The 27,999-nt window shown below is 40.4% G+C and overlaps 2 protein-coding genes and 1 long non-coding RNA gene across 7 annotated transcripts in view; 1 reads left to right on the plus strand and 2 right to left on the minus strand.

The window, feature by feature from the left end:
* The window catches only part of PRKCZ (protein kinase C zeta), a 48,030-nt gene extending 47,862 nt beyond the window's left edge, over nucleotides 1–168 (minus strand). Inside the window, exon 1 of one of the 2 annotated variants that reach the window (XM_040533635.1) lies at nucleotides 38–168. The gene's annotated coding sequence lies outside the window, so the exon portion shown is untranslated. The remainder of the gene's footprint in view (nucleotides 1–37) is intronic. The other variant, XM_040533634.1, reaches the window with a different exon arrangement.
* LOC121058283 lies at nucleotides 1–23,276 on the plus strand. 3 transcript variants are annotated; one of them, XR_005814151.1, is made up of 5 exons: nucleotides 1–148; nucleotides 1,257–1,386; nucleotides 1,849–1,986; nucleotides 2,938–3,034; nucleotides 5,012–11,710. It is a non-coding gene; the product is annotated as an uncharacterized LOC121058283 (long non-coding RNA). The 3 variants fall into 3 exon arrangements; XR_005814152.1 differs by lacking the exons at nucleotides 1–148; nucleotides 5,012–11,710 and adding exons at nucleotides 390–494; nucleotides 22,945–23,276; XR_005814150.1 differs by lacking the exon at nucleotides 1–148 and adding an exon at nucleotides 390–494.
* Nucleotides 11,848–27,985, minus strand: GABRD (gamma-aminobutyric acid type A receptor subunit delta). Of its 2 annotated transcripts, none has more exons than XM_040533643.1 (9): nucleotides 27,377–27,985; nucleotides 19,212–19,324; nucleotides 18,586–18,653; nucleotides 18,121–18,341; nucleotides 17,312–17,394; nucleotides 15,444–15,581; nucleotides 14,370–14,522; nucleotides 13,560–13,771; nucleotides 11,848–12,778 (listed from the first exon to the last, which is right to left on the minus strand). In XM_040533643.1, exons 1-9 carry the CDS (start codon nucleotides 27,442–27,444, stop codon nucleotides 12,479–12,481), a joined length of 1,356 nt encoding a protein of 451 aa, XP_040389577.1. In that variant the 5' UTR covers nucleotides 27,445–27,985; the 3' UTR covers nucleotides 11,848–12,478. The 2 variants fall into 2 exon arrangements, with proteins under 2 accessions (XP_040389577.1, XP_040389576.1); XM_040533642.1 differs by having other exon boundaries at nucleotides 14,370–14,525.
* Between the last annotated feature and the right edge of the window lie 14 nt (nucleotides 27,986–27,999).

The raw sequence follows: 27,999 nt of genomic DNA on the forward strand, positions 1-27,999 counted from the left end.
CGCTCCACCTGCCAGCCAATAGCAAGCCCCAACTCACCTGGAGCCAATCCCCGAAAGGATACCGTCTACCTGCGGCCAATCGCGGGCCGAGAACCGTTACCTGGCGGAGCAGGATCTTCCCGGCCAATCGAAAGCTAGAAAGGAAGCGGTAGGCGAACACCTGCAGCCAATCAGAGGAGCCAGCGGCAAACGCACTCCTCCCGCGCGGGCGGTGGGCGAGGTGACAGGAGTGGCGGGTGGGCAGCGAGCGGGCGGTTGTGCCTCGCTGCGCTCCGCTCCTCAGCGCTCCCCCTGCCTCCCCTCACGGGGCAGCCCGACTCCCCTGGGGCCCGCCCGACCCCTGTGGTGCTCTCCCGGGGGTTTAGTTCTCCGCCGGGCCTGCGGGAGGCTGGGGCGGCCCGGGGCGGTGCTGAGGAGAGGGGCGGCCGCGGGGAAGGCCCGCCCGGGGGCGGCCGCAGCGCGCTGGAGCTCCGGGAACTGAAGTTTCTGAAATGGTTAACGTCCTTTCTAGCTCGGTTTTATGAAGTATTTTTTTATTTTATTTTAAACTGTACCTCATTGGTGCTCGAAGCCCAGCCGTCCCTCATATACAGCAGGAGATGGGGCTCTTCAGGTGAAGGCATGGGGGAGCTGAACCTGCATCGAAATGCTGCTTGTGCTGGCCAAACAATTACTGTGTGCCTTAAAACAATCTTCCAAGCAATTATCTAAGGGAAAAGTTTGCCTTGGGTCTTCGCTGTTCTATTTTTACCTGTTAGTGGGCAATAGTAACACACCAAACTTCCAAAATAAGACAAACTGACATGTCTGAATTTGTGTAACAACTCTTTAAGACTTTCTGACCACCTTCTGTTGTGCAGTCGTAATCTGTATTTTGAAAATACACACACACAAAAATGTCCTTAGTCTCCTGCCATTACTTTGTGTTCACCTACATCAAGTTCCTTTTGGACACCATTTAGCACTTTCACAAGATTTACGTGGGGTTTATGTGTGTGTGTTCATATGAATGCTGCTTTCTTCTGCTGTTTCTACAGTCTTCCAGAATGTGCATAGTTCAGTGCTATTTTACTACTTTAAGTAGCTGTAGAGTGGCAAAACTTACTCCCATCAGCCTAGATGTATTCTGTGACACCAAGGAAATGCACTAGATGTCTTCATTTATCAATTTTTAACCTGAATGAATAGTGTATCCAGTGTTAATTTTAACTCAGTGGAAACTGTCAATGTAATTTTTTTCCTTTTTCTTCTTTCAGATTTCCTCTGCTTTAAATGGAAACTGATATGTAAGATATGTCTACAAAGATAATTTCAGAGCAAGCTAGACTTTGATCTCCTTGTCATGTCAGTTTGATGACTTCAGCTTGTTGGACTGGGAGATAAAAGGTAGCAGAGTTCTTCAGAACTGCGATTTTGGCACTTTGTGTGTTTTATTGGTTTTTGTTTGTTTTTTGTTTTTCTCTAGCACGGCTTACTCAGGTTAAAATACCAGGTGCATTTTCAGTGCTTGAGGAAAGTCTTAACCGTATGTTTTTTACATCTTGCAGAGATTTTGTAGCTGATCACCTAGTACTAATGTTAATTTAAAAATCTATTCTAGTTGCAAGACTATTTAAGCACTTCAATTTTTTAGTAGATTGCTTTCCACTTCTGGGCAGATGGCATTTTTTGGAGAGGATGTCAGCTTTCCTCTGTGCATTAGCTAACAAGGTTGTAACTGGTTTGAAAATGCAACATATTGTATGATCATTGTTTCAGGCATATTGCTTTTAAAACGACATTATCTTCTGTTGGCCTAGAACTGTAAATCCTGAATGTACTCCTGAGCTTGTTTGTTTGCTTTTTCAGATGGCAGATCATTGCATTTTTGTCTTCTACTGAATCATCCTCAGTTTAATAAAAAGTCATACTGTTGCTGTTCACTACACCCAAACTTGAACACTTGTTGATATCCTTATTAACGCGGCTATTTTAAGGGTCTTACAGGTAATTTCATTTTATTTTATTTCATATTATTTCATTTTATATTCATTATTTCATTGTGCCAGTATTTGTGACAGTATATCTGAAGCCTGTATTTAAGAATGTATGTCTGGATATTTCCAGCAGATGGCAAGATATGCCCAGGCAACTTGTCTGGGAAACACAGTTGAATACACAGTGCTTGCAAGTGGTAGTTCTTTATTTTAATGCTATAGGCTCTTAAGAACTGTTCTTTTAAAAATTAGCTTAAAGTGATTACGAATTATTTGAAGTTAATTATAGCATTACTCTAAAGCGCTGCTTCAGGCATAGATATTTGTATTAATGCCTATAAATCTTGCTCCACTACAAGGTTTTTCTATCTGTATTTTCCTTTTTAAAGTTTTAAGAAACACTTGCTGTTTGATGGCTTTGGAAACTCTTAGGCTAAGCAGTACAGCTGTTTTAGTGGCTCTAACAAGAATGTAGTAAATTTCCTTATAATGATCCAGTATTCTTTTTACTTCAGTGTCTTGAAAGAAACAAGCTGCAGTTGCATAGGAAAGTTGTGCAGCAGAGATATATGTGCCTTTCTGTCTTGGGCCGTTATTCAGAGAATGTTTTGTCCTGCATATCTCAGTGTATATATATGCAGATGCGTATATACATATATATGAGTGTTTATGTATATGTAATTCCCTTTATTTTAATAGATCTACTCATATACTTACAAAATGAAGCACATATACACCTCACTGAATCCACAGAATGAAATTAAAATAGTTTATTCCAGGGTTCACATAAAGAAAGTAATGCCTTTTAACCTTTTCTGTAAAAGGAATAATATTCTAAAATCTCTCAGAGCATTTTCTCTACATGCAGCACTCAAAAGAAACAACTAATTGTCAAATAACATTTTTATACACTACAACCAGGAGGAAAAATTAAAAATGTGCTTTTTTAAATTGTTTTTAGCTCACAGGGAACTGTTTTCTCATCAAGTTGGACTCAGCATAACCAAGAGACAAACATGAGTTTTCTCTCATCTTCTTCATTCATCTGCCTAAAATCTGTAAGTAACATGGTATTGGAAGAAGTAATATGGTTTTGGAAGGTTGCTGTTGCATCTGAAATGTATTGCATATATTGAATGTTATTGGTTTTTAGCTCCTGGGCTATTATTTCCACTGTGCATTTGCCTCTTCCTGATCTATCGATAGATACATTTGTCTAATGAAAATGTAATTCAGGTCTTACAGATAGCTCTGACCTTCCTTCGCAAACAATCTCATCAGTTCTTTTTCACATTTTGATGTACAAACCTGTTTGAGTTTTGCAAACCTGCTTGTGCTTTGCATTAACCCCTTGTTCTGCCAGCTACGGCTGCTGCAGAAAGGAAAAAAGGGAGCATCCTAATGCTTACTCATTCGTATTGTGTGCTTCCTCTTGTATAAGTTGGAATTGTGAACATAAGAACAGATACAAAAAAAAAAAAGGTCTGTGAATCCAGGCTACAACCAAAGGGAGAGAGATTTAAAAGTGTTGGGTGTTTTGGCTGCATAAAAGAAAGTTTGGCCAATTTATAGCCATTAAAAGAATGTTTTTTCTTAGTAGAATGCACGCAGTAAGCCATGTTTCATAGTTCAGTAGGTGAAGGCTCATGCAGCTGGGCTAGTGAAGGAATACAGTGGCTTATTCTTATGAACAGTACTTTTGGTCAATACAGGTAAAGAGATTTTCATGTTGAAATGATTTTTCTTCACTTTCAAGTCTTAATTATACATAAATTTAGAAAGTTTGTTTGATAACTGTTACCATCGTGTATCCCAGATCCTAAAGGGGAAAAAGCTCAGCTCTTGAACCCAGTGGGGACTCCTGAGTTGAATATTAAAGGAGAATTGCAGGTTTCTGAGAGAAACACTCCAGGTCTGCTGGATGCCTTGTGAGTGGGAGGCAAAGGCGCTATTTAACTGGAAGCATAACATGAATTGATAATCCTGTGTTAGGAGGCTCTTGGTTTACTATCACTGCCAGTTGATCTGCCTCATCTCCAGAGCATTCTCCCTGGTTTACAGAAAGCTGCTTTTGAAAGAAATATATCCATTTAGAAACAAAGATCAAAGGATACATATTTGTTATGGTTCGTTTTATTTCACAGGTGATGAATTCAGGAGAGCTGAACACACTATCTGTGTAGTTTGGGGGCTATTAGTGCTCTGTTGGTTTACTTCTGCCATTTCTACTGGGTATAAGAAACAAGAAGAAGAAGCTCTCTGAGTTAATTCTGATAGTTAAATGAACACATAAAGTTGTGCAATTAATTAGCAAGTGACTCAGCTAGGTCCTTCAATGCTTAAATGACTAAAACTATTGGGAATGTTCCGATTATTAAACGTTCTTAAAGAATCATTGCTCTGTGTGGACTCATCATAGATGATGTACAAAGTTCTTATAAATTTAGGCAAAGACCCAGAGTTTGTAGGGTTTTAAACCCGATGACTGGGTGGGAGGACCTGTGGGTTTTTCTACATTAGCCTTGCTGAAACTAATTTGTTTGTTTTTTAAGTGGTTCCATCCACAAGTACTTGTATATTGCTGACAAGGTTGACAAAAAAAAAATCCCTCTCCTTTTCTCTCCCATAAATATTTGAATTTAGACATAATTATGATAAATAGTTCTTAAAGACAGTTATTGAAAAAAATAGGCCAATTAATACTACTTTTACCTTAATAAAAGGAGAAGACAGTTGTCCCATTTTTACTTGAACTAGTGACTTAAGATCTTCAGATATTTTAGGATCTGTCAGCTTTCCAAGGTTTTAAAGATTTATAGGGATTAGAACTGATGATTTCAGACTATGAACAAAACAACAGATAAAAGGAAAGAGAAAGCTATTATCTTCAAACATACGTGAAATGTGCGTAACCAGTTCTGCGTCACTCTAGAATGAAAATGCATCTCCACAGAATTTCTTCTCTGACAAACCAAACCAGCAGCATATGCAGACATGCAGATTTCTCTTCAGCCTCGTTTCTCTCTTTTTCCCAGGAAAGAGACAAGCTATTTTTTCTATTGAAGTAATGGCATTGAAATCACTGGATCCAGTGGGAGCAAGTATGGGCCAAATGCGTCTGAGTTTGGATTAAAAAAAATATAAGTCAAATCATTAATATGTTTTAACATACTCTGGAGTAAAGCATATATCCTACATACCATCAGAAATCACCATGGTAGTTCCTTACTGATTTCCGTGCTGGGTTGCATATTAGTGGTTTTCTAGCCTGTCTTAATATAGAGAAAATGAATAATGTTTCAAGACTATTTTAAGACAACATGTCCTTTATTTGTGGTTTTTATGGAAGATAGAAGCACACAGAAGCTAATTTACTTTTGTTGGCACCACATTAGCCTGGAGGATAAAGGAGAATTCTATGCGTAGCCCAAGCTACACACATTTAAAAACACAAAACCAAACCTCTATGCTTCTGTGTTTATTTTTCCAGGATATTTAAGCAACCTGTCCTGTGAAAACACATTTTTTGCCCATTTTCCTTTTGTGTATGTACATCAGCAGACAATACGCTGGAAACCATAGAGACTCCTTTCTTCTTGCTGCCTAACCTGATCCTAATCCTTTAGAAAGCAATGATTCCACTTCTGAAAGGTAACAGTGAAAGAAACTGGAGAAGAAAGGAAACTGATGTTTCTGCAACTGAAGACATGTAACTGTCATTTCAGAGGATGGAAGAAAATGGTGAAAATTTTAAACAAAAAAGGACGACCCTGGGGGTCAAGTATTCACCTTGGATTCTCGAGTATCTTAATTTTATTGCTTTCCCTTAACCGGACTTAATTACACTTCTCTGAATTCTCATTATTCTCAGCTAGCATTGAGTTTGAATGAAACACAGGCATTCTTAATTCAAAATATTCCAAATCCTGAAAGTGCCTGATGAGTCCTTCACTAAGCATAAACAAAAACACCACTGGTGCAGTCTGAAGATACTCATAACCAACATATTAAATGTTTCTTCTTTATAAAGTATAGGTTCAATTGTAAAATACTATATGCGCTGTAGTTTATAAACAATATGTAGAATCCTCCTGGCTTTTACATGTAGAATCTCATCTATGTATATATATTAGTTGCACACACACCCTGGAAAGATGAGGGTAGGATAATCCTAAATAGATGCCTGTAAAAATGTGGTAAGTTTAAGAGGTACAGAAATAGATCTTTTGTGTTTGGCTAACTCTAAAAGAAATGTAACAATAAAGGAAGAGCAGTCTGGATGGAGTATGGTGCCAGATGTTTTACAGATTACGTTGTATTTCATCACTCAATCTTTATTTAATCTTAAAAGACTGTGGTAGTTCTAATACTGGAATAGCCCAACGGCCTATATGTTGGCTTGCTACATCCTTGCCTGTTCCACACATTTCCCCCTTAAAGCTGGTCACTTTTTTTTTTTATAGTTTAAAGAAAAACATCCTCTTCACCCCCATCTAGTAACCCAATGCATGAATATTCAGGGCTTTGTGATATTTGTGCTAGCAAAGGTAATCCCCAGTGCTCTTCTTTTTTTCCAATTACTTATCCAGTAAGCAACTAATGCAAGCCTGTACTTGTTAGCAATTTACGTTACCCAGTGGCTATGTTAAAGGTGTTTGGGCCAAAATTATGATCTTCAGAAGAATTTGTTTAGGAGCGTGGAGATTTTTTGAAGAATGCTGTAAACTGCCTTTTTGTCTTTATTGCATATACGTAGTTACACAGCGTGCAGTGCAAGAGAAAGAAATGGGAAGAGAGTGTGTGTTTGTGTGGGAATGTGCTGGTCAATTTATGAAATTACTGCAGGGTTGAATCTCTTTAAGGTAATAATATCTGGAAGGTACAAAGTTTTGTACATTGAGACTTAAAAGTTCTGTATGGATTTGTGTTTTTCATACATGCATAAAGAGATTAGAGTGGTCTTGCCTAATATGTCTAATGTCAAAGAGAATTAAAATTGTCACTCTTTTCCAAAGTATGACATACTTTTCAAGACCTACAAATATAAAAACATTTTTCTTTGCTTTGTAATAGTGTCTGACTTTACCCCACTTGAGAACACCGAGAACAATGTAAGTGCCAAGCATTCCTGATCTCAGCAGGAGACGCACATGGTCCATGACAGACGTTATAGCGAGAGAGATAGGATTCTGGGCTAGAGAGGTCTTTGGTTCAGCAGAATTAGTCCGTCCCACACATTGGTTGGTCCTGGATCTAGAATGATCAGAAGAGTTCTGAGATAGCTCAGCGATCAGGGCTATTTGGATGGCTTGTTTTGGACCAGCATTTTGCTGAGCAGTGAACTCCATTAACAGCTGATTAGTTCTGTTGGTGCTATGTTTTCTGACAGACTGGGCTTGACTGTCTTCTCAGATTTGTTTTTGCTGTGCACAAGTTAGTAGAAGGAATAGGCACGATTGAAAGCTGGTGTAAGGAGAGAACAGATCCCTAATGCATTATGTAACGATGAGCTTAGGTCTTCAAATTCATTTCATTTAAGACACTAGCTATAAAGGCAGAAAGACGGTGTCATGCATTTCAGCTACCAAATCCATCCACATAGATACATTCACTGCCAAATTTTTATTCGGTCTTCATCAAGAGGAATTAGCTATATATGTTTGTAACATATACTGGACACAGAATTATTATTACATCAAACAAGCTTTCAACCATGGCAAGTGTTTTGAGCCACTGTAATAAAGAGGGCATGAGGGGAGTTCCTTTAGATTTTTTTAAAAAGAAAATAAGCTTTGTTATCTATTCTGCTCCGGAGAGAAATATGCAGGGGGTGCTGTTTTCCTCCTAATTGGGAAGTGCTTTCTTAGGTTAATGACTCTGAGTATTTAAAATCAGCAATCGTATTAAGTGTTTGGTTGTACCGACAGTAGAAGCCTCATTGAGTTAAATTGGTTTCGCTACATTATCTGTTGGATTAGCAAACCTGAGAAGAACTATGTGAGAGCTTTAACTTGGATAAATGCTTGCCTTTTTGCCCAGAAACAGGACAGACATATCTGTACATTGACCTTTTAATGGTGCCATCACTGCAAGCATTGCTTTCCAACAAATCACTCAACGTCTTGCTCTTCATCTTGTGCTTTCTGATTCTTTTCAACCTCTTGAGGCAGCAACAGCTATTTTTTGTAACATAAATACAGTAGTCTGCGTAAGTGCCCCCCAGAAAGCACTCATGAATACAGAATGGTACTTTCTTTTCTGTTGTCAAGGCCAAATTAGAGTTTTATGAACCCTTGGGCACTGAAAAGGCAAAGCTTCATTATGGGATGAAATCTCTGAGGTTATTTTGATTTTCCTTATAATGTCTTTTATCTTTCGGTTCAACAGTTGGAACATCTATTTTGTCTGCTTATAGAAGCTACAATTTCCTTATAATCTACACTTTATTAACACTTCACATTTAGAATGATCACATTAATACATATCCCACTTTCTTTGTCACAGACACACCAGTCCATAGAGCAGTACTCTAGTGTGCTGAAAGGAACACAAATACTCTCAGGTACAGCACAGAAACAATTCCTTCTATGTATTTTTTTTTCCTCCTTGACATTAGTACAACCTATTCAAAGCTTGGATAGCCTTCAGTTGATGTCAGATTTAAGTTAAGTATACCATAAAGTTAGAATTGATTAGGGTATTCTCTTTGGATGTTAACACTGCATTATGGCTTTTAAATTAAAACAAAACAAAAAAGACAAAACACTTCCAAAAGTACAGAAGCTTCAGGTTTGTGCAAAACTCCAATCATTACAGAATACTCCTATACTGAAGGTCCTCCTTAGAAGAGTTTGTCTGACTTTCGTATCTCCGGGTTTGGTAACACGTTTTTAAAAATGCCACTCTTCACAATGGAGGTGTTTTGTGCTACTCATGCGAGTGCAGTAACGGGAGCTGAAACACCTGTTCTCCTCTCTGAGTCACCTCATTCCTGGAATGGACACAACTGCCATATGTATGCTCACATTCTGGCTTTCTGAAATATTCTGAGATATATATATATATATTTTTAGGTGACTGCCTAGCATACTAGCTTTGGTTTTGGGGTGGTGTTGTTGTTGTTGTTGTTGCTGGTGGTGGCGTTTTCTTTGAGGGAACGATTGCTGCCACCTTGTACTTTGATCAATCGCAACCGAGCTGTGCACCTTGAAGATCTGCAATCAACCTGCAGAAAAATTCTTTGAATATATCTTTTGAAGAAGTCAGCAGGGCACGCAGCCTGTGACTGTCTCCCAGATGGAGAAGCAACTAATTTTGTCCAATAACCCCGTGTGATTAACTCACTTGGCTTCAAGGTAAGGAGTGATGTCAGGTGCACAATTACAAACTATTACTGCTGAAGTAATTAGATTAGACATTGCCTTTATAATATATGCAGCCGCCTTCTCACTAATTACTCTAAATAACCAGCCATTGTACTCTAGAGGGACCAGGTCGCTGCTTTTTTCACTGTTTTTCAATAACTTCAATCCCAGAAACATGGATTACTTTCTTATGATTTACATTCCTCAGGAAGTTGCTACAAGTATTTCCTCTGCTGGATTTAGCCAACAATTTCACTTGTAGCAGCAGTTCCTGACCCCAAAAGGCAATGAATTAAGCTAATAGCTAGACAAACCCGCAGGATACAAAAAGGTCAGACTCTGCATTCACAGCAGTAGTTATCTACTGGTATTAAAAAAGGATATTTCTGATTTATGCAAGTATAATAGAGGAGTAAAGCACTACGACCTTTCTAAAGCATGCTGTTGCGATATGGTTCAAAGTGCTGAGTAGAATGTTTCAGATGTGCCTATCACATTGCCTTGCCTATGAAAGTGCACAGTTAAGCTTCCTTTGCTTCGGAGACCAAACAAATAGGTCAGGTGTAAATTGAAACAGCTCAGTTCCAGTGGAAAGGAGGCATAGACAGGGGAGGCAAGATAAGTCAAGGACTTGACCCGTGATCATGGAAAAAGCAACAGCTTAGTAAGGAGAAGCCATTATAAAATCATGCTTCTGCTGTTTGCATCCCACTCTCTACTTAATCATAAACCAGTAAGAATGATTGAGAAGAGAACAGAAGGGGTTGCAGCTCCAGCTGTTGAATTTCATTTGGAAGAAAGGGATCTTGACCAAAAATGAACTTAGAAAACAAAATGGTGCATTTCTGTAATTTAACATTTCAACATCCAGAACAGAAAAAATAAAATAGAAGGATGATAAGCTGAGGGAAGAATAGAACCCTGATCACCTTAATTCATTAAAGCTTTCTGGATAAGATGAAAATTGGGTATACCTCGCCTTAACTCAGTATGTGAGACTCAGTGACTATGGTAAATAGCACCACACAAGTACTGTTGGGATGCACCTACCTAGTTGGAGGATAACAGTTTCTGTGTCTCCTGAAAGGTTTTTTTCTGCCGTAAAACTCAAAGATTTAGGAAAGAACTCAGTATGGTTATATATCAATTCTGCAGATGATGCAGTGAAATGACTTAAGTAAGGTTCCCAACAAGCCAGTGGCCAGAGCTTGGAGCAGAATCCAAGTGTCTCAGACCAGGGCTAGACTGGTAAGAACTTTGTGGAAGAATGATAGCTTGATGTCAGTTTGTGCCTTCCAGCACACAGTTGGCAGGAAGTTTTTCCATTATAGCAGAAACTAACAATCCTAACGGTGAACCTAAGCCTGACTTACGATGGGAGCATATTTTCTATTACAGCTCAGTTCAGGATCATTAATTTTTTTTCAGAGCATTCTCTTTACTTCAGTGATGTTGAACAAATCTCATTTTAAGTTATAAATCTGTGTTAAAATCCTCTTTCAGTTCTGGTCATGTGAAATTCGACCACATGTCACAAATACATGTAAGGCAGGAGGAATGAGCGCACTGCGCTGTGATCAAACGCTTGTTTCCTCCTCAATGCAATCGCAACTATTGCTCAGCAGCCACTGCATTCAAGATACCCATCTTCAAAGCCCAGTACAGCTCTTCTCGTATCTACATCTTTTGTCTTGTGTAATCTTGCACCTCCCCATGCTCCCTTCTTTCAGCCACTGCCTTAGTTTCTCCCTCCTACCCTCCCTCTCTAGTTTCATGTGTTCTGTTGTGTCAATCCCTACATTTGAAACAACCTTTTTCAAAGCATCAAAATCCTCAAAAATACATTTTCCTTATGAAGTGTCTTATATCGGTTTCCTATACTGAAAATATTTTGGTTGTTTTAATCCATATCCCAGTATATTTACTGTGTTGTTTTTTTTTAGAGGTTAATTATGAAGCTTGTATTTGTTATGTATAGTGTGTTCATTTGCTGAGATCACTGGAATTATTTACAGAACAAAGGGTTACTTTGCATGAGTTAGGTGACTTGATCTAGTCTTGCATTAAGGAGCGTGTATGAGTACCCATAAATTTCATTGTCAAGTAATATGAAGAGGCCTAACATAGTATATTAGGTCAGCCTCTGAATAAAAATGGCAAAAATATTCAAAGCGACTGAGTAACTTGAAGCCATTTATGACGTTTTTGAACTTTACTCAGCTACTTAGGGCCAGATGCAAAAAGGAGATTTTCAGAGGCGCATACAGCAGACTGTCCCTGGAAACTAACAGCAAATTCTCAAGTCCTTCCCGAAATCAGAGTCTGAGTTCTTTCATTACCAAGCACCTTTGAAATTCTCCGCAATCCAACATAGAAAGACTGTGTTTCTAAACCACTTTTGTCTATTTTGGGGCATATTAAGGTAATAAACGTTACTTTGTTTAAGTGTTTAAACTTTCATTAGCTTAGATCTGAAATGTAATGCAATCATTGTCAACAATTCTCTAGAATTCCGTGTAGTATATTTTATTTCATGCTGTGACTAAGAGCATTTAAACGTTTTCAATACTTGTATCCAAGACAAATAATAATTCAAGAAGAATCCTCCACTCACCTCTATTCCCTTTTTACTTTGATCATGAGATTTTTATGATTAAAATCTCCAACTTTACCACTAATGTTAAACCTGGACCATCTCCCAGAAAGCAAGATGCAGAAAATCACTTGTGTGGAAGCGAGGAATTAGCTGTTCCATTAAGAAAAAGGAAATGCTCTGAGTGTGAAAAGCTAAACCTTCATTACTACTTATCAACTCTTCAGGTGGAGGAAAACCATGGTAATTTAAGATTTAAACATTTGCTGCAAATATATACATATTAAAAACTGTCTCACGGCAAGAGAGGAAACAAAATGAGCTGGGACTGTTTGGCAGAGTACAGTTATTAATGTATCAAATCAGATCAGTAACAAATTGTTCCTCTTGCTGCTTTTAGTAGGAATTGATTGTAGGAGTTTCTTGACTAGAAGTGTCTCAAGCTCATCAGAAAATATTTTGAGAAGAGATAGAACAATACAGTTTCAGCAAGGACTTTTCAGTGTGTAGGTATTGTTCAATTTGTAGCTCTTCATATAGTTTTTTTACATTGTGTAGGCAACCCAGTATATAACATTGACTGCTGCAAAGGCTGCTGGAAACACTGCTCTGGCGTATATGTCAATGGTATCAGCATCAATGGGCTTAAAGAGGGACTTCAGACCACTCTTTCTATCCAGTTTCATTTCTTGCCGCAGTTTTGTCTCTCCAGTTTCTATTTCTATTGTGCCGTATGATCCAGGCAGACTTCTGGGAATGCGGTGGTGCCTGTTGGAAATGGCCAGTTCCTGGTGCACACCAGCTATGGAAAGGGAAAACAGAACGATGGCATTCTTCACGTTTACCTGCAAAGGAAAGAGGAGAACCTGTAACAGTAAGTTATAACACAAAGGTATTTCATCCAAGCTAGACACCACTGAGACAGCATGTTGAGGCACTCCTGACTGCGTATTGACTGAGAGATGAAAGTTATCCCATCGTGTGGCCAAAGCCAGCAGGCAGTTTACAGGCTCTTGTCAAAGCCAAGAGAATGTGGAAGTGGGACAGAAAATGAACGTTGATCAGTCATATCTGCTACAGCTTCCTAAAACGAAGTAATAATAATAAGACTACAAGTCTACTTTTCTGTTTTGCTGATGGTATTTTATTATGCTGTAGAAGACCTAAAAGAGCCTTAGCAGAAGAAACTACGAAATAATATGTTTTGATAAAAGGCTTTTCTTCCTCATCTTGTATAATAGTGTCGTATTGATATTGCCCGACCCTACAGGAGTAACTCTAGGTTACCTTAACTTACACTGAGGGCTGGACAAATATCAAAGGCTCTAAATATATTCTCCAAGTATAAGATGTAAAAATTTGGCTCAAGACATACTTCGCATCTCTTCTTACTCATTCTCTCTTATTCTCCATTTCCTATCTTAAATACAGCAACAAATCATGTAAGAATATGTTGCATTTAGTGTAATGCTAACCATGCTGCATGGGAAAATTAACAACTGCTTTTAGCTGCTTGCTATATTAACATAACAGAAGTGTTAAGCAAGAAATCTTCCAAAGAAGACAAAGGTTGTAATGCAGAGCCACTGCTTTTGCAAATCTTTTTACAGTATTTGGCTTACTGACCTCTCCACTCTGCCTTCTTGCCTTGAGCTTGTTCTTTTGCTTTTTCATGTAGTCAGCATTGAAATGTGCAAATGCATATTCTACAAGTGCAGCGAAGACAAACACGTAGCATATCCAGAAGTAAACATCAAGCGCCTTGATGGCAGATGCTCGTGGAAGTGAAGAACGGGCACTGACCATCAGCGTAGTCATAGTAAGAACAGTAGTTATACCTGCAGTGTGGTGTGAGAAAGTTCCTTTAGTATACCTGAATAAGCATATTTACTGATCTGAAACTGAGGAATACTTTTCACAGTAGGAGACCCTTACTGGTGTGGTTTCTGATTTTCCAAACGGGATTTAAAGAGCTTGTAAAGACTGTGGATTTCTACGACTAACACAGCTTTGAACATCTTATCCTTGTTTTTGCTCTCGTTCTGGACAAACAAAGCAAGAAGATTTAACTCTCAAAAACGTTTGGATCTGGACTTGCAAACCTTACTCAGACAAACGGGTTAATAAGCTCTAGGAACACTTTTGTCACAGCTCCAGTTCCTTCAAATCAATTATTTCATACAACTGCCTTACACTCACTACTGCTTTTAACCACAGACATAGATGTCTGTGTTCTTTATTGAGGCAGCTGCTCTGATAGCATGACAGAAATCAAAGCACGAAAGAAATATTTTAAAGGACACTCCCTTCTGCAAATTTTAACACAGCGATCAAAAGTGAACCTTAATGGAAAATGAGTTATATTAGAAAGCATAATTGTATAATTACAATTTCAGCATACCCTTCCCTGTTAATTCCCCAAACTATCTGCTTTACCTAATGACACTCTGGCAGGCACAGCTGACTGGCTGATCCAGAAGGATACCCACGACATGGCCACTAGTAAGATAGAAGGAACGTAGGACTGAATGATGTAAACTCCTCGATTTCGCCGAAGGTGGAAGTGGAGACTGAGCCTGGGAAACTGACCTGCTGATAAAAAGAGCAGACAAAGAAAGATTTTGACTGTGTAAATTGCAGTTAAACTGGTATTTAAAATAATATTTCCTATAATGATGCAGAGCGACATTCTTAAACAAAATTATTTTGGCTAGGGATCACAAAAAGCTTTTATGAATCTTTTCCAATTAGTCCTCATAAACCCTGCACGAGGTAGTGCGGTTCTCATCAGCACAGTTAGCTAAGAATAGGTCAAACGATTTGTCTCAGGTCATATCAATGCCAGATCTGAAAATAAAATCATGAGTCTTCTCGAATAACAGTATTGCTTCAAAATGTGTACTGTCTTATCATCTGCTGTAGAAAGTCCTCCAGATACTAAATTTAGATTTTTTAAAAGGCCAAGTTAATTTCAAACTCAAAAAAGAGCTTAGAGGAGATGTGCAGCATAAATGAGGATCTGAATACATGAAAGAGGATGAAAAATCAGCAGGAAAGAAATGACTCCAATCTTTTACAAACATTGCAATAAAGCCAGTGATACGCATACACACCACTGACTTCTACTGGATAGAATTAGAATGATCTGACTGTACGTCATAAGCCTCATAACATCAGGGCTAATGGAAATTTTTCTTTATCCGAAGTTGCAAATTAGGTCAGGAAAATGTGAGCTATACCTCAAGTGTTTTTTGTCAAGTGCTGTCTGGCTATTCCATGCAGTATTTTATCAAGCAAATAGAGCTAAAGGACATAATATGCTACAGTGGCTACCTGAAAGCAAAAGGTTAGCGATTTTTGCAAGTATGAGCAAAAAAAAATTATCAGGAACCTCAGAGATTATTTAAATTAGTTACTGAAGAGGAGGGATTTTCTATTATACATATAGGAGGTTTCTCCATGCAGAAAAAGATTCACTACTGTCCCTGAATCGAAGACTGATCCTGTTACCAGATTTGAAGTTCATCATTTCTGTTGTGAACTGGTAATTGGTGATTGTGAACTGAGCAAGCTGCAGCTTATCCAGCCCATGGATTTCATCCTGGTTTTCTGACCAGTGGTAGACAATGTCCTCTGAAGAATAGCCATCTGCCAAAAGAAAGTTGAATAAATACGAAGCTTGGGGAAGAAATTAAGAACCTAGGAGGCTCATTGTGGAAGTCTTGTAGTTCCTTTGCTACACTGATTTTCATTGGTCCCAATGCAAACATACTGTGATTCAGTCTAGATAATTCACTATCCTGGCAACCCCAGTGTTTCCAGGATCCCATCAAGAGTAGCTTTCCTATAGGGAGAATAATCCAAGTTGATTCACACTGACTAACACTATGTGGTATGGCACAGTGCGCTTCAGTGTCGTGAGAAATATTCCAACTCTCTCAAAAAGCTCCTTTGCATACAAGATGCGAGATTCTTGCAAGTTTGGTAAGAAATGGTGTGTAGAGAACAGAAAATCAAATTAGTGCATCCAGTTAGAGAAAAGATTATAACACAGACCCGCGTCCATTCTGAGATGCAGAAGCTAGGTTGACAATCACCGTGTATATCAACCTATAATTATTGCAGTTTAGTATGGGTGGCAGCTGGCAAATAACTGCTAGGGAGAGGTGCATGGTACCAGGGACATGAAAGAAGGGTGGGAGATGCAAGAATGGATTTATGTAACATGCAAATCCATAGGAAATCAATGTCTGCTAGTTGTGGTTTTTGTTAATGCACAACTTGCTACTAAACCATTCATTGGTTTAAAGAGGCTTTATTTCTACATTTTTGTTGAAATCAAAATCCTCAAATTCAATTAAAAAATTCAACCACCACCAAAATTCCCTGCAGAACTTGCTGGGAGAGAGAATTGATCACTGCTTCACTGTCTGCTGCCTCTGCATTTGGTGATTACATAAGTGAAACTGTAGATTGCTATTTTTGACAGGATAAATGGTATTGTGGTTAATTGCCTAGCAAACAAAGTCCGTGCTAAAAAAGAAGAGAAACTTGCATCAAAGGCTCATGCTTCTGGTCAGAAATTGCTGTTCGCAAATCTCTGGAACTCCCAGGACCTCTGAGCCCAGATCCAGAGGACTCCCAGTCTTCCAGACTCAATATAAAAATCGCAACAGGACAAATTCATTGCTAGTAATTGGGTGGCCCCTGCTTGTGTAAGTGAATTTCATTCAAAAGTGTTAATGCTCATGGGAATAACATGCCGATCATAGATAAAATACGGGTTGGACAAAATATAAATTAATTCTTCACTCACCTTTCTGAGTGTAAATGAATTTAAGCCAATCTCTGCAGTATTCTGATTGATTTGGGTGTAACATGCAAGAATGCCTAGGCAAACTAAATGGCTATGCAAGAGTTAGTCACAATCTCATTCATTAAAAACAGAATTCTTTCTTTTCCCTATTTTCTCACAAAGGAAAAATAGCACACCAAATTTTGCCTGTGGGCTTCCTTACTTCTTCTCACTGGATTTGATGGAAACCTCAGTAATGCTACTGAAAAGACTGTCGCAGTTCCTCTAGATTTTACATCAAGCACGAAGTTCCAGACATTTATCATCAGCAGGACTGTAGGTTGTTCTTCTTAACTGGATTAAATCCTACAGTTTTGCATCAGAACAGAGCTGAACCAGCATTGAAACTTCCACAGTCTAATGCCCAACAGAGAATGAAGGGATTCATGTTTGTACCCTTTATTTGTAAATCCTAAGTGCCTCTTACATTTCAGTGACTAAAATCACTCCAGCGAGCTAAGTACCATATATGCAGGCTTTAAGCAACATGTAGGTTATATGAAACACTGTACTCAGCCCTTACAGCTCTCCAAATCCAACATGCATTCTTGCTCATCCATTGGGTACTTGGAAAGGTCCATGTCGCAGGCCACCGTTGAGGTAATCCTGTCCCAAGCAAAATGAACAGCAGTTAGTTGCACTCAGATAGAGCTGGCAACTTTATTTTTTTCTCAGAACCCAAAGACTAAATGGAAAACTCCGAAAACCTTAACAATACTATTACAACACACTATTTTCAAAATTCATAGGGCTATTTTCTTTGCTAAGCATGTGGGAAACCCAAAGATTGGGAGGGGAGAGAGAGCTGAAAAGTCAAATGACTTGTCTAATGGCAGAGTCAAGTCCGTGTGCTGATAAAAGGACTTTTCTGAGCCAAATTTGGTCCCTTCCACTGTCCCAGAGATCATTACCAATACCGTAAGGATGGCTCTGGACCTTCTGCTTTCTCTGTTCCTAAAACGGAGAAGCTAAACCTAAATCAGACTCATAGTTCCCATGGAAAACAGCGAGAAAGTGGAGAACAGAATCTTTGTTTTGCACTCAGCATCTCCCTCCCTGGTGCCCGAATAGTTATGAGAAGCTTCTTTATCATTTTGAAAAGTGGTTAGTGGTTACTCAGCAGAAAATCTGGTAGTGTTGCTGAGGATACATTTCTGGCAGTGTAATCCTTGTAAAGCAAAGGGATCTCTCAATAGGATTGACCAGAACTTGGTTTTGCTTTGAATTAATGGTTATTTTACGAAATTATTGTGGGAAAAATGAGTGATTACTTTGAAGTCTATTCAAAAAGTTAACACATGACCGATTACACTTGCACCCTCTCTTGCTCACCTTATGCTGTATAAAATGACCCCATCTGGCTGGAGCCTGATAAGTTTGTTTTCCACAGTCACATCATGGAACCAGGCAGACTTGGCATTTACTATGAAAGTGTCTGGCAGCCAGAGCTTGTCCACAAACCGGCTGTCTAAGCCCAGAGTTTCATTGGTGTGGTTGTAAGACAGACGCTCATCTCGCCAGCTCTGGTGCAAAAATACCGTCATGGTATATTCCTACGAGAAGAGAAATCCCAATCAACAAGTGGTGCTAAACAAACATGATGATGCCTTGGGAGGTGGTCAAAAATCATTGGATTGGTTTAGACGTGTCCTAGCTGTTTCCTGTGCACAGAAGTATTTTATACTCAGCCCATTTTAATTTAAACAATCAATTACCTCTCTATTTAGTTAGCCACCTACACTTTCTGCCATTGCAGTACTTACGTTCACAACTTGGTGAGTTTAACTCGTAACGTACCATGTTCACCTCTGAGATGTGGTCGATGCTGGCTACTTCAATTGCAAGAGCAACGTTAACAGGAGGACCTGAGAAAAAATGTTTGAATGGCATGATTTACATCATCATAGCAAGTTAAATATGTAGATGACCAAAGACTGTTAATTCTTTCATACGGAGTGAATTCATGGAAGTGTTTTCCATGGTAAATTGCACTTCCCAAATGAAATCTGCATTAGAGCAAGAGACTCCCATCTTTAGCAGATTGCGTCCTCAGTTTTCAACAGAACACGTCCCTTCAGTGATGAGGGAAATGAAATACAAGCACAGCTACTGAAACTTATGGAATCTCTTCTGGAAACCACATCCTCTGGTTTAATGACTTCAAGCAATTGCAGAAATTACTGTCACAATACAATCCAAAATTACTTCAACTTAGTTATCAGGGGTCTAAGAACTGTATCAGCGAGACCACTGCATTGCTAGTTGTGTTGTACAGCAGAATGGGCGAATTGCTGATTGTTACTTTTTCCAGTATCCAAGTACAAGATAACTGCAACTTTTTAATCATGTAGAAAATGAAGTTCTGATAAACATCGGAGGGTAGAAGGATTGCAAGAAATAGAAGACAATTCTCAATGTCTCACCTCCAATCCCAGGCCTGAAATTCCGTGCATACCCTTTCATCAAATCGTCTAGGTTGGGTAACCAGGATATTTCGATGTTGGAGCCTATGTAATCTCCAATGTCAGTCATAGCTCTAGGTAAAGAGAGTAAATAACTTTTAAAACTTGCCTTTGTTTACAGACATAAAAATAACAGAAAATTGAAGACATTGCCTCTTTTACTCTAGAGACCACCAACAGTGTAATCAGCTAAGCATGACTGGCAGTTTAGTGGAACAATACTGTATACAGATGGGAAGACCATTTCAGATGTTTCTGTTTAAATCAAAACATATTTCAGGCAAGAACACCACCTCTTTCTGAGATAAAAGCACACACTTCTTTTTCTTAAAAAAAAAAAGTTTAGAAATGTAAAGAAAGCATAAGAAAAAGCAAGATACTTTGTATACTGCATGAAATGCATGTGTGGATGCTGAAATGCAGCTACCTGGGTAGCAGGACACAGCAGCTGTGACAGCTCCTAGTACCACTATAGAACAGCTGAGAACAAGAAGGGACGTATATCTTCAAATGTGATGTGCACGGTCTGCAGCAGCGAGCTGTCTGTCACACCAACACATCTCTGTCCCACTCCACCTTACTCCAGGTGCCCCAGAGCTCTGGGCACAGTGGGACAGTTCCATCATTCCGGGAGGCGCCCAGCTTCTGCTGTTTTCCCCTTGCCAGCATCAGGCAGCATGGGTGTTTGGCCTTATGTCCTCGGGTCAGGAGTGTGGGATGCTGCAATGCACACAGCCTTCTGCAGTCACTCTTGGGACGCGAGTGGTCCACCAGCAGTCAGTAGGCTTTGCTGGGGAGGTGGTGTGCTGCTGCCAGATCTGTGCAGCATGCCACAGGCCCCCTCCCAGAAACAAGGCTCCTTCTCTTGGGTGCAAGGCATATGCTTCTTTCTGACCCAGCGACGCTCTCTGAAGATATCAGCACCGTTTTGTATTGCCTTTCCAGCACCTGTCACATACCAGCCCCTCCATCCTCCTGGTAGAAGGAGCTACTCCATAGTCTCTTAGAAGCAAAGTCAAACTCAAATCGTCTTCATTAACTGTTTAAACTGAGCTAGCAGACTTCCTTTGGAGCAGATCTGTGCCTGCTCACATAATCCCTCTTGCCAGCACTGTGATTGACATGACAGGAATAGATAAGGGAAGGACTGTGACAATGTCTACCACAACTATTTGCAAAGAGGAAAATTGCTAGTGGTTCGAAAGAGGCACGTATCTGAATGCAAGTACTATAGCAGAGCTGTCTGAGCACTGTTTTAGCATCTTCCACTGAGGCCAGCAATAAATGTGGCATTTGAGAGATGTATGTCACTAGTAACAGAAGAGAAGCTTGTTAAACACTGACGGAAGACTGCAGAGTAATATACCATAAATATATTCTGCCTTGGTACTTACATAACTTTCTTAGAGTGTTCATGTGACATTGACCCACATAAAGCACGTGTTTTTTCTCTCCAAAATATGCCAGTCCGGGCATTCAGCTTAGCCCATGCAGTCACTGCTAGCACGGTAACAGAGTATCGTACAATAACCCACTCTTCTCACAGGGAACTGAAAGGAAAGTCTTTGATCACCCTGGTGATGAAATTCATGCCCCATGTGTATGGAATCAATTATAAAAGGGAGGAGTTCTGGGATAACAATGTATAAATGTAAGTCCTGAGCAGCTGAGACACTGAAAATTTGCATTAACAGAGTTGTCAAAGCCTAAGTGACCTTAAAGTATAGGGACACGGCTCCACAGTGAAACTTCATTAGCTCAATGCAAAATGTTGAAATTGGGGATATATATTAAACACATTTGTAATGCTGCCTTGCCATAAACAGATTGCTGTTTGTTCATCTAAAATGACAGTCCCAGACATTTCTCACTTCCCTTTATCTCTTCTGAGTAAGGATCTTGGGAGACTCAGAGCCATATTCTCAGCTATATACATTGGAATAATGTAATTGATTTAAAGAAAGGCTCTGAAGATTTATAATAGATGTCGATAAAGACTTTTCCTTCTTTATTGCATCCCACCAACCAATCAAACACTTCTTTCTATCAGACTGCCATTTCTTATGTGCTGATCTCTCAGTCTTCCACGTGTCAGTTGTTACTTAAAGAAAATCACTGTTTCATAATACTTGACAAGATCCAAGGGCTAAGCTCTGGCGTTCTTCTGCAAGACCCTCAACCACTGCAGATCAGAAATTCTTTATTTTCTTTTACGTCCACCATCCTATTTCTGGAAATACTAAGGCTGTCAGTTAATGCAGAAAACAAAGAATTATTTAAATTAAGACCTTGGCAGAATAGAGAATGAGACTATCTTTGAAGTGTTTTGTTTAGAAATGTACTCATTTGTAAGATGTAAGTCTCAGACATAGATTTATAGTGCTATTACTAATCAGTAAAATATATAAACCTCTTTTATAGGCAGATATACCTGAATGAATATACACTATCTGCCAAAAATCTATTCGTCTTTTCAGTTGAAGATGGTGCTTTCTGATTTATCTTGCTAAAACTGCAGCCAAGTTCTTCAAAGTGTTTTTAAAACGATACTCGAGTCAAAAGGTGGCTGCAGTACGGTGGCCTATCTTGCGAGCCTGAGCTGTGAGGTTGGCAGAATGTAGCTTATGCTTCCTCCATACACAATGACAGTGCTAGATACAAGTTGTAAAATTAGAATGCCATGAGTAATCAAGCTGACAAAAATAATAGAAAAAAAATCTGCTGCTCCCCTTTCGCATTAGGTATCTCTACATGCGCGCATCAAGAAATCATTCCCAGATAACCGATTTACAATCAGTCACTTGCTGTAAAAGAAATAATGCCATAAGAACTGCCTCAAGCCTCATCTTTTTTTGTTTGAAAAAGCATTTACAGTGTGCAGCAATTATCCTGTGCCAGCAGTCTATTGTAATGGCATTATGGAGAGCCACAGAGCTAAAAGCAAGTTCAGATGACAGAGTTGGGTTAAAAACTGTGGGCTAGAGCTTGCCATGTGTTTTAAGCAGATTACAATCTAGAGGGAGTTTTACTTAAATATCCATGACACAATTAAAAGAATCTTGTTTCTATTATTAATAAAGCCTTAGGGTCAGATCATCAGTGTAACAAATCTGCTGAAGTTAATAGTGCTATATGCACTTTATACCAGTGGGGGTTGTTAAAAGTATTACAGCTGAAATAATTTTATGGCTAGATTAAACATTGTTTATGTTTATACTGCTGGTTCATTTTTAAATTTCTACAAATGGGCAACAAAATTCCTCAGTTACTGCTGTTCTCACTGGCATGGTGTTGGCTGAATGGCTTCTAAATACACAAAGAAAAGCTGGGAACCACCATAACCTACAGTTGCATTTACAGACAGCTATCAGCAAGTTAACAAAAGCTTTTGCTAACATTAGGCTTTTCCAGGAAGATGAATACGGGACTAGAGCATAGCAACAGACACAGGAGTGATGGAGCCGGGGCTGTATGCTTGGGTGTATGATTCAGCCTGGTGGAAATGCATCCAAGTCCTGCTTGTGTCAGCCTCAAGTGTGCTCCTCAGGTCTAAAGTTATCCCGGGTCCTCCAGCATCGCAGAAACTTCCCATTCCCCTCTTTTTTTTTTTTTTTTTCCCTCAAGAATATTGAGGGGGAAGAAAAATACCAAACTCAAAAATATTCTAATCTATTTTTTTTTTTTATATGGTCAGAAAGGATGACTTGGAAAGCAGGCCTTCAGCTTCACAGCACTTTACAGACCAGTCTGGGGTAACTCCACTGAGCCAACGCTCCGTACATCACACCCAGTGCTTTCAAGTTACGTGCAGGATGGTGGAAGAATGTCATTAATCCTTGATAAGCAGTAGGGATTATAATGGCCTAAAATATTGTTCATGTGTTTTACCTGAAAAAGCAAGACCAGCATATAAAATACTCATTGGAAGGGATTAGCTTTTTGTAATGTAAGCAGTAAAGATTAAAAGAAAGGCAACTACTATTAGTGGAATTAGCAAGTTTGCTTCCTGATGTAGGCTGCTCTAGAGCTTGTTTTAGTAAGAAAATGAATTTCTAAAATTAAGCTATTGATTTGGTAAGTTCAAGGGGCGTAGCAGCTCATCAAAAGCTTACCTTTACTTTGCACCAGGCCAGAGCGGGGTGCCTAGGTGACCTAACCACAGCATATGCTGTGCACTAATATCTCTCTGGAAATCATTCCCAAATCTGAAGCTGAGAAGGATGTTTTTTTATCTGCGTTCTGTACCCATCTCATTTCAAGCAGATATTTCAGAGAATATATTTTCATCCATCCAACTGTGGAGTTTCAGCATTTTGAGAACTTCAACAGAGCTGGTTGTTAACAGTAGAAAACTGATTTCTGCTGTTTAAACTCTGAAAAAAAAATAATTCTCTTGCATAGTAGACAAAGGAAAGATGAAACCATCAGTGATAAACCTAGGAAAACTATGAAGTTCTCTTTGCCTAACAAAGTGGTCCTTGACACAGGTTAGGAAAGCAACTCTAAGCAATGGATCGCGAATGACAGAGCAAAGAAATCCATCTCCTTTAGAGCTCAGTATTGTCGGTTCTAGAATCAAAAGTAGGTGTATCCTAGAATCATTTCTACTCAAGCTGACACCTTTCTCCCAGCTGCTGTGGGACCACAGCATTCTGCTCATGTGGAATGCTCTGGAGGAGAAGCATCGATCAACTCGGACAGCACGTCTCGAAGAGGCTTGTCAGGCAAGTGAGATGTTAGCCTGTCTTCACTGTCTTTGAGAACACTGCTTGAAAATGGTTGCTGGATATTTATCAACATTACTGGAAAAAATCTGCTAAGTCTTTATATTAAACCAATGATAGAGGCAACCTCTATATTCTGTGTGCATAAGTGCACTACAGCAGCTGAGTAAGATACAACATTAGCAATATTATTTTTTCACAGCAGTGCCAAAAGCTCTAGCAGCAGTGCCAGAAGCTCAACAGCATCTCTAAGTTGGTGGCCAATGAGATACCGATTTCAGGTCACACTTGTAGGGAGAGTGTGCTAACCTTTTGACAAATATGTACTGCAGTATGATGTGGAAAGCGACTTTTGCATCTCCGTTGCTTCTTTAAATCTGCTAGCTTGACTGATTCTATTTGGGGAGGTGACATAGATGCTGTATGAATCTTTTAACCTGGAAGATGGAAATGCCAGTTCAACTGATACTGAGGACTGGGATGGAGTACATTTCCTCTCCTTTGAGATAATCTCTTTTGGGGGCAAAAGTCCCAGATGTCACTGCCGATCAAGAAAACCTTTTCTTGGGAAAAACACAAGGAATATCCAGCAAGGTCAGTGAACAATCTGGCCTCTGTCAAGCTCCAGGATTATCCAGGGCAGTGTGTGTATCCTTCCCATCTGCTATTCCGGACTCTTAAGTGAAGCTCACTGTAAATATGCTCTGTATTTTGAAATGTAATTGAAAAAGCATTAAGCTAAATTCATGGCAACCTTTTGAAAATCAAAGCCCCATCAAAGCACTAAACCTCGGTGAGTTTTAAACTACAGAAAATAGACCACTCTTTGCATATATTCACGTGTTAAAGCTTCCCCATTTCCATGACTAGAAGTAAAAGACTGAGGGAGATACAGTACAGGAGGACAATTTTATGCAAATGTATAAAAGCCATTTTATATAGTAGAATCTTTAATAGAAATGATACACCTGCTTTTAATTAGAGAATCATTGACATTTTTGTTATTGTGACATCCACAGCATATCAAGCTGATAAAATGGTCTTTGCCCCAAAGAGCTCTCAATTACATAGGTGCCAAATTTCTTGCCAATAATCATTGCCAAAAGCAGACCAAAAAGTACTACTTTTATAGAACTGTTCACATGAAAACAATATTGGCATAAGTAAACTGTGCTGACTTAGGTTGAATTTGGCTCATTCACTTCAGTCAAATAGCACAGGACAGAGAAATTGCGTCAAGTACAGCTCTTTTAAGCACCCTCAAAGGGTACTCAAAAATGCCACGAGGAAGCAGGCTGCATATGTTCCTCACTTCTCTCCTCTGCCAAACCTTAGTGTTATTTTAATAGGTAGCTTTCCCTTTGGGACATCTTATGTCATACTACTGAGTTCAGAATTCTCTGAAATGTTCCTCTTTTTGGAAATGTTTTTGCTTACACCTGTCAATATACAGGCTGTAGAACTCATGACCGGAGAATTTAGTGGTTTTGGATGGCCTCTGTCATCATAACTATGAATCACGTTACATTTAGAAAGCAAAATCAGAGCAATACAAATGTAGCTATTGGTAGTTTTGCCCATTATTCTAAAACCACAGTATTTTACTAATACTGCTCTTTGTAAAAGCATGTTACCAAAAATGTCATATTATAGGACTCCAAGAAAGAAAAACAAGAGTTAATGTGCTTCTTGGGCTCTTAGAAGGGGAATTATTTCATAGGTCAAGAGTCATATCTATGTGAGTAATTTTACTGATGCAAGGGTAAAGTTTTGTTTTAGTTCCATTTCATTAACTCATCAAAAGTACACATGCAAGCAAGCTTACTCAATTTTTACAGGATTAAACAATGTTCTCCCATAGCCATGCTAAATCCTGAATCTTCAGAAAGCTGTGTTGTACTAACCAGGGCAGCTTGCTTTGAGCACTGCATGTCTTACACTTTGGCATGTTTGAAAAACTACTAAGAACCAGGCAGTTTGAATTTCACAAGCTAGAATTCGCCTTTCCTTGCTTTCTGCCATAAGTGTATATATTTCTAACAAACAGCTTGTCACTATTGTGCACCTGGAGGAAGAAAGTCAAGTAACTAGGCAATTAATCCAATGACAATTTACCTAAAAAATGGCAGGTTGCACATATCCTGGCAGTTTTTGTGCCTAGAAACAGATCTTGAAGGCAGAAGCTGAGAAGACTGATTGTTCCATAACACTCTTTTTAAATTTATGTTTTACTCAAACACTACTTTTTAACCAAAATAGTTAGTGCTAGCCCAAGTGTAGTTAGAGAAACAGGACCACTGAAATTAGGGGCAAGATCTTTATGCCCTTTGGTCATAAGCATTATCTTCTCCTCTGCCTTCAGTCTAACACTGGATTGCTTCAGAGCATGAGGGTGGCAGGATCTGGCCCTGGGTAACAGATTCAAGGTCACAGGATAAGTCATTGTGCCAGTCCTGGATAAGAGCAGTTGACTTGACGCTTCCATTAATGCAAGATCTTTTTTCTTTCCAGTGGAAAAAAGAGAGCTCACTAATTAATTCCAAAGACTGTGACCGCAATGTTGTGTCTTCCTACGATAATCGCTTTGCCTCTTCTACTCCTCTGAAGTTATTAACAATGTCTATAAAGCAGAAGTAGGAAGACCCCTTTAATATCACAGCCACCTCTGCTCTGGATGATGTGGGCATGTTTTTACATGCAGCAAGTCCTTTTTTACTCCCCCTTCTGTTTTCATTGCATAATCATGGCAAGCTTTCTCCACATCCAGCCTCCAGATCTGTACAGAATATATAGAGAACATAGCTGGTTGCCTAGCTAACACCTCCTGAGTAAATGTGACTGAGGATCACAAACATTTATCTTTGAAATTTATTATTGAAAGAAATGGCTGGTGTTCTTCAAACTTTCTGTAAGATCTTTGCCAGGCCCATCCCCTCATCTCAGGTCCAGGAGCCATCCCGAGCCCATCACCAAAGGGATGTCGGTGTGGGGTATTGCCAGAGGGATGTCGGTTTGGGGTTTGTCGCTGGGGCAGCCCCAAGCAGGGCTGCTGGGGCAGTGCCCCGCTCCTGCTGGGCTCTGCGGGCGTTTCGTGCTCAAGCGGGCACCCTCCGGGGTGTGTGGAGCCACCGCACCCAGGGATCGCCCCCAGCTTCGGGTGGGCGCCTCAGGAAAAGTCCTCCAGCGGCGTCCCGCTGAGAACACCCCTTCCGTTCCCTCAGCTTGGCAGAGGAGCATCCTCACCCGGGGGAAGCAGGGGTCCCTTATCCGGCAGGACCACGGGTCCCCAGCCGGCAGCAGCCGGGGACACAGCACCGGAGCCCGCGGTGCCCGCTCCCCGCCGAGCGCGCTCCCCCTCGGGGCAGCCCTCGCCGCTAAGCCCGAGGAGCGGGTCTGCCTTACCTGATGCACCTGTGCTGCTGGGTGCACAGCAGGACCAAGGCGGGGAAAAGCCAGGTGAGAAATTCCATCTTAGCGCCGGTCGTTAGGCAGCGGCGCACGGCACCCAGCTCCCCCGGCTGTCCGTCGGCACCCCGCGGCTCTCCCGGCGGCTCGGCAGCCCGGGCAGCGCTGCCATCCTCCCTTAAGTTGCTGCCGGCTCCGTCCCGCCGGGGGCAGCCCGGCTCTCCCCGCAGCCTGCCGCCCCAAAACGGCCCCCGAGCTCCCCGGGCTGGTCCCGAGGCGAAGTGGCCCCCCTGAGGCGTCCTGCGCGGCCGGGCGGGCGGCAGGAAAATGGAGGGAGGGCGGCAGCGCGGCCCCGCCACCTCAGCCACCTCAGCTCGCAGCCACCTCAGGCGGCGGGCAGGGGGCTCGGCGCCGCCTTTTCCCCCCTCACACGCACCCCAACGCCGCCCCCGGGGGGCTCGGAGGGGCTCCCCGTTTCCCCCGAGCTCGCAAAGTTGTGCCCGGCCGTCTGCCGTCGCTGAGGGGCCCGAGGCAGGCAGCGGGAGTGGGCGCAGGGAAGTTGGGCGCCGGGGCAGGCTGGCTTTTCTCCTCCGTGTCCGCGCCTTCCTCTTCTCTCCTCC

Source organism: Cygnus olor, chromosome 21 (assembly GCF_009769625.2).
Source record: "Cygnus olor isolate bCygOlo1 chromosome 21, bCygOlo1.pri.v2, whole genome shotgun sequence".
NCBI lineage: Eukaryota > Metazoa > Chordata > Aves > Anseriformes > Anatidae > Cygnus > Cygnus olor.

Excerpts from the sequence above, each read along its gene's own strand:
- GABRD (XM_040533642.1), bottom strand. The coding sequence starts at position 27,444 with ATGGAATTTCTCACCTGGCTTTTCCCCGCCTTGGTCCTGCTGTGCACC. Across the intron at positions 18,654-19,211 it reads TTTCAGGCCTGGGATTGGAG|GTCCTCCTGTTAACGTTGCT; the intron begins GTGAGACATTGA and ends ATTTTTTCTCAG. Across the intron at positions 15,582-17,311 it reads CATGTTGGATTTGGAGAGCT|ATGGCTATTCTTCAGAGGAC; the intron begins GTAAGGGCTGAG and ends TTCTTTTGGCAG.